Below are 6,107 nucleotides of genomic sequence, written 5' to 3'. Positions count from 1 at the left end.
TTGAAATAAAAAATGAAAAATTTATTGGATTTAAAAAATATGCCATGCCCAAAAGCCACTGTAATCTAACAATGACACACAAAACATCATTGTCACAACTGTCATCTCCACTGGCAAAATTCAAAATAATTTCTCAGAACACTTGACTGGGTTGAAAATTAACCAGGACATGCCCCTTACCGTAAAGCTATCTTTTGGGTCTTGACCAAAGTAAAGTCCAAAGACAATCATTGTGTTTTGATGCATAACCAACTACACAACAGGTCAAAGACGGCAGATTTTCATTAGATATTTGACTGAACTGTAAACAAACACACATTTGAACTAAACCAAATCATGTTCATTTGTAGTAAAAATCTAAACCGTTGCAGACATTAATTTCATATTCCTACAATAAACATAAACAAAATCACATTGACTGAAAATAACGAACTACTCTTCACAACTTCTGCATGGGCACAACTTGATATAGGCCTACTGTATTTAGCAAGTATGTAGTTACACATATCAGTCAACAAATTTTAAAGGCTCATAATTAATTTCATTTTTTTTTTCTCCCAGGTGCTCCTTGAGGAACTTCTGCATTCGGAATAGGTTAATGTGGTAATCTCTAGTAGTTGCAGTTGAAGGAGGCTTTGGGATATTACCCATACACAGGTCCTTAACCCCCCAGCTGATTACACCCACCTAAGACAAAAATAAGTTGATTACTTGAATGATATACAGACATTGTTATTTTAACGTGGCCAAGTTTAACTCCCAAAAACACATTCAAAGGAATAGTAGTACATCACAAATTGAGAGTTTGAACTAAAAAGGCCTTAAAACATCTAGAGAGGTCCAACATTTCAAGAGAAACCTAATTCTACACATTTCACGAGAATATCACCGGTGCAATTTCCTGTATATCTTGATACAACCAGCACCATGCTGATAAAAGAAACATAGTATTTAAACGTGGAAGTATAGGTTATATAATGTACACTCACCTGAATCCGACGTTTTATATTTTTCAGATACAGGGCGCCACCAGAGTCACCTTTAAATGCACACATACTGTACATGTAATACAATGTCATATAGCCTACCTGTATTTTCACACTGCCAGGTGAGACACCATACATGTAAATGACCATTCATAAAGGTTACACAGCTATGGGATGTGCTAGAAAATATAAAAATGACTGTAATACTGTGTTTAGTTTCCATAGTGATACATTTCCTTGATACATTGATTTAATGTACCTTTGCAGGCAATGTCCTCAACTTTGTCTTCTGTCCCTCCTGTACACAGGAAGTTCTTAGTCACAGCCTCCTTGTAGTTTGTAATGCCCTCAGCTTCCTCTGCATCCTTAATACAGCTCTCCCTCTGTGAAAAAGGAACCGAGACTGTCAGAGTTCAGAGAACCCATCATTGTGGTATTCACTCCGTAACTCTTATTCTTATAGCCCATGGACGAATCAGATTGTGGAATTGTTTAACCTCTCTAGGGTAGAGGGCAGCATTCGGAATTTTGGATGAAAAGCATGCCCAAATTAAATGGCCTGCTACTCGGGCCCAGAAGATATAATATGCATATAACTGGTAGATTTGGATAGAAAACACTAACATTTACAAAACTGTTAAAATAGTGTCTGTGAGTATAACATAACTGATTTAGCAGGCGAAAACCTGAGAAAATCCATTCAGGAAGTAGTTTTTGGGGTTTTTGTAGTTTTCTATTCAATGCCATTACAGTATCCATTGACTTCGGTCTCCATTTGCAGTTCCTATGGCTTCCACTAGATGTCAACAGTCTTTAGAAATCGTTTCTGGCTTGTATTCTTATTTAATTTATTTATTTTTTAAATTTTACCTTTATTTAACCAGGCAAGTCAGTTAAGAACACATTCTTATTTTCAATGACGGCCTGGGAACAGTGGGTTAACTGCCTGTTCAGGGGCAGAACGACAGATTTGTATCTTGTCAGCTCGGGGGTTTGAACTCGCAACCTTCTGGTTACTAGTCCAACGCTCTAACCACTAGGCTACGCTGCCGCCCCAAATGAGGGAGTAAGACCATTCTGAACGAGTGGACCCTGAACGAGTGGACGCATGTGCATTTCTTGTTTACCTTTGGAGCGGGGCGGCAGGGTAGCCTAGTGGTTAGAGCGTTGGACTAGTAACCGGAAGGTTGCAAGTTCAAACCCCCGAGCTGATAAGGTACAAATCTGTCGTTCTGCCCCTGAACTTGCAGTTAACCCACTGTTCCTAGGCCGTCATTGAAAATAAGAATTTGTTCTTAACAGACTTGCCTAGTTAAATAAAGGTAAATATTGATGACGTTATTGTCCGGTTGAAATATCATTTAGGCTAAAAAACAACCTGAGGATAGAATATAAACATCGTTTGACATGTTTCGATGAACTTTACGGATACAATTTGGATTTTTTGTTGATTGTTTTGACTGAGTGTGAGACTGTGGATTACTGAAGAAACCACGCTAACAAAACGGAGGTTTTTGGATATAAAGAGACTTCATCGAACAAAAGGAACATTTAGAGTAAATTAATGTCTTCTGATTACCACCATATGAAGATCATCAAAGGTAAGGGATTCATTTTTTCTCTATTTCTGAGTTTTGTAACACTTCTGCTTGGCTGGTTACTGTTTGTAATAATTTGTCAACTGGGCTATGTTCTGGGCTAGGTATGTTCTGGGCTAGGTATGCTTTCGCCGAAAAGCATTTTATAAATATGACACTGTGGTTGGTTTAACAAGAAGTTAATCTTTAAACCTATGTAAAATATGTTTTGTTTTCTGAATTTAAACAATGAGCATTTATGTAATTGAATTTGGTGCTCTGCAACCTCACTGGATGTTGGCCAGATGGGACGCTAGCGTCCCACAAACCCTAGAGAGGTTAAAGTACTTTCCAGACTTACTACTACTTGTATTAGCAAGTAGACCATCCTCACAGGCAGATGCTTACAGCTTTCTGAATAAAAAGTAACTACATGTATTTGGGTGAAAGTGTGTAAGCCTAGACACTGCTTAAACATTGCTATGGCATGTTTGATTGAGTTCCTGCCTGCTCATGGCCATCTCAAAGCATGATTCTCTGCTGTCGAGAAGATTTTCACACAAACATTCTCACCTTTTCTTTCAATTTGATTTGAACATCCTTCTCGTACATCTGACCCTTGCACTCAGACATGAATCTGGCAGGTACAGAATTCTGATTCAATAGGAATTCCTCTGGGCAAAGAAAGATCAACTACCATTAGATAGCATACTACCGTAAATGCACATTGAATATTAATAACGATAGCTAAACAACCGTACTTTCTGAGCATGTGCTGCTTTATGGACACAATTTTATAAGTAGCTGCTGATCCCTCCACTGCTGCTTCCCCCTCTTTCCTGTTCCCCTCACCTCCCATGGCAATGATCTCCTTGTCTGCTGTAAAAACTTTGACATGTTGTACAAACTTCTTAGTCTGTTCTAACTATAAACAACCTTTGTTGATAAGAAACAACATGATTGACATGTTGCACAGAGGTGGAACAGTAGGCTACTCTGGCGAATTTCAATGATGTGCTGTCCATCAAATAGTGCAGTGTTGCTTGGTCACTGAGAAGCGAACTAACAATTGTATGTTATTTATTGTTAAATCGCAGATTGTTCTGCCCCAATGCAATTTGGAGACAGGGCTGGGCTACATGTAGGCATTGTTGGCATTGTTAATCTGTTTACAAAAAAACCTGTAACTGTAATTGTTACGTTACCAGCAAAAACATTTTAATCAGATTACAGATACTTTTGAAAAAGTATATGATTACTTCTTGGATTACTTTTGAATTCAGAAAGCATTTTTGCGGGAAAAAAATACATTATGCAACCTTTGTTTTCTCAATTAAATTAAATTCAGTGTTAAAATAAAGGTGCACTTTTAAGTTTGTTCCACCTGAAACCACTATGATGACACAGCAAATGCATTTGATGAATCCTTTTTGTGTTCTTCTAATGCCTCTTTAGGGGAAAGTAATCCAAAAGTAACTGAAATTAATCAGATTACATTACAAGTTTGGGTAATCCAAAAGATACTGATTAGAATTTGTGTCAGGTAACTAGTAACTGTAATGGATTACATTAGAAAGTACAAACCCTGCATGTAGGCTAGTTTAGGTTGTTATGTAAGCAAAATGCATAGCAACAAGGCACACAACCCAAAGAAGGATTAAGGAGCCCCCAACACTGAGAAGATGACAGGGCTATAGTCAGCCTTGTCTCAGGGTGGTAAATTGGTGGTTGACGATATCCCTTTAGTGGTGCGGGGGCTGTGCTTTGGCAAAGTGGGTGGGGTTATATCCTGCCTGTTTGGCCCTGTCTGGGGTTATCGTCGGACAGGGCCACAGTGTCTCCCGACCCCTCCTGTCTCCTCCATTATTTATGCTGCAGTAGTTTTTGTGTCGGGGGGATCTGGTCAGTCTGTTATATCTGGAGTATTTCTCCTATCTTATCCGGTGTCCCGTGTGAATTTAAGTATGCTCTCTCTAATTCTCTCTCTCTTTCTCCCTCTTTCTTTCTTTCTCTCTCTCGGAGGACCTGAGCCCTAGGACCATGCCTCAGGACTACCTGGCCTGATGACTCCTTGCTGTCCCCAGTCCATCTGGCCATGCTGCTGCTCCAGTTTCAACTGTTCTGCCTGCGGCTATGGTACCCTGACCTGTTCACCAGACCTGCTGTTTTCAACTCTCTAGAGACAGCAGGAGTGGTAGAGATACTCTGAATGATCGGTTATGAAAAGCCAACTGACATTTACTCTTGAGGTGATGACCTGTTGCACCCTCGACAACCACTGTGATTATTATTATTTGACCCTGCTGGTCATCTATGAACATTTGAACATCTTGGCCATGTTCTGTTATAATCTCCACACAGCACAGCCAGAAGAGGACTGGCCACCCCTCATAGCCTGATTCCTCTCTAGGTTTCTTCCTAGGTTATGGCCTTTCTAGGGAGTTTTTCCTAGCCACCGTGCTTCTACACCTGCATTGCTTGCGGTTTGGGGTTTTAGGCTGGGTTTCTGTACAGCACTTTGTAACATCAGCTGATGTAAGAAGGGCTTCATAAATACATTTGATTGCTTGATTGATTGTCCTAAAGCCACTTTTGGCTGCATGCCAATGCTGATGACTGGTCATTGGTCAACAATCAAGACCCCCAAGAATTTAAAGATGATAGGAAGGGTTAAAAACAGTGCGAGTAAAATGAGAAACAAGAAGTGAGGGGGAGGGTGAGCAGGAGCTATGTAAAGAAATGTGTGCCTAAAGAAACACATGAGCAGAATGTTATACTGTGGTTGTTTGTCTATGGGAAAGAGGCGTACTAAAGATCTATGGTGGACAATAATATGCATTGTGAACAATAAGATTTGGAAGACAAAAATACTTTTTGTCCCCTCAAACATTGTTTAAACAACTATAAACGGAATTAAAAAGAAGAAGCTGGCCAACAAGTTGTCCATTGACACTATTAAATACGTAAATCATGTTAAGTAGTCTAATAATGAACCCAAGTATTGACGTGAAAACAGATTTGTATTTATACGAATGAATCTATTTATTTAAAAAACAAAAAAGGAAAGAGGTGTCCTGTGGGGGTTGGACGGGACGGTTCAAAATGGTTGCGCAGCCTCTGCTTATTGATAATTGGCGCTATAAATAGTTTCTGCTCATATTTTGTGTGCTTATGTTTGGGTAGTTATGACACACTTACATTCATTAGATAAATTCTGTCACTCACCTTGCGCCTTACAGGTTGTTGATGTATGGAGACCTGATGCACGGATGGAGGATATAGTACAAGGAATACAGATGGGCCTGCAAAATACAGCTACATTTCTCAGTGTCCTCTGTCCTCATAAACCATGCCATATTTTGGGTTTGCCATGTCCTGACTTACCTGATATATTTAGACCTTTGGACATCACTACTCAACTTCAAGAGTGCCACATCGTAGTCATAAAACTCTGAAACCCCTTTGTCCTTCTTCTTAAAGACATCATAATCTGGATGAATTATAGGTTTCTGCTCCAACGTCATATCTGAGTCAACAGACAAAT

General features: G+C 39.4%; 1 protein-coding gene across 5 annotated transcripts in view; it reads right to left on the bottom strand.

Moving 5' to 3' along the window:
- LOC115114668 (complement factor B-like) overlaps positions 1–6,107 on the bottom strand; it is a 32,257-nt gene continuing 26,150 nt past the window's right edge. For 4 of the 5 annotated variants that reach the window (XM_065013562.1, XM_065013559.1, XM_065013561.1 and 1 more), the window contains 6 exons: positions 5,948–6,089; positions 5,789–5,865; positions 3,137–3,237; positions 1,246–1,369; positions 990–1,039; positions 1–687 (listed from right to left, as the gene is read on the bottom strand). In XM_065013562.1, the coding sequence (XP_064869634.1) occupies positions 508–687; positions 990–1,039; positions 1,246–1,369; positions 3,137–3,237; positions 5,789–5,865; positions 5,948–6,089 (674 nt within the window). In that variant the 3' untranslated portion in view covers positions 1–507. Of the gene's footprint in view, positions 688–989; positions 1,040–1,245; positions 1,370–3,136; positions 3,238–5,788; positions 5,866–5,947; positions 6,090–6,107 lie in introns of those variants that run through there. The other variant, XM_065013563.1, reaches the window with a different exon arrangement.

This window comes from Oncorhynchus nerka, linkage group LG9b, assembly GCF_034236695.1.
Source record: "Oncorhynchus nerka isolate Pitt River linkage group LG9b, Oner_Uvic_2.0, whole genome shotgun sequence".
In the NCBI taxonomy this organism is placed as follows: domain Eukaryota; kingdom Metazoa; phylum Chordata; class Actinopteri; order Salmoniformes; family Salmonidae; genus Oncorhynchus; species Oncorhynchus nerka.
Note: the sequence above shows the minus strand (reverse complement) of the source record. Positions and strands in the feature narration are given on the sequence as shown.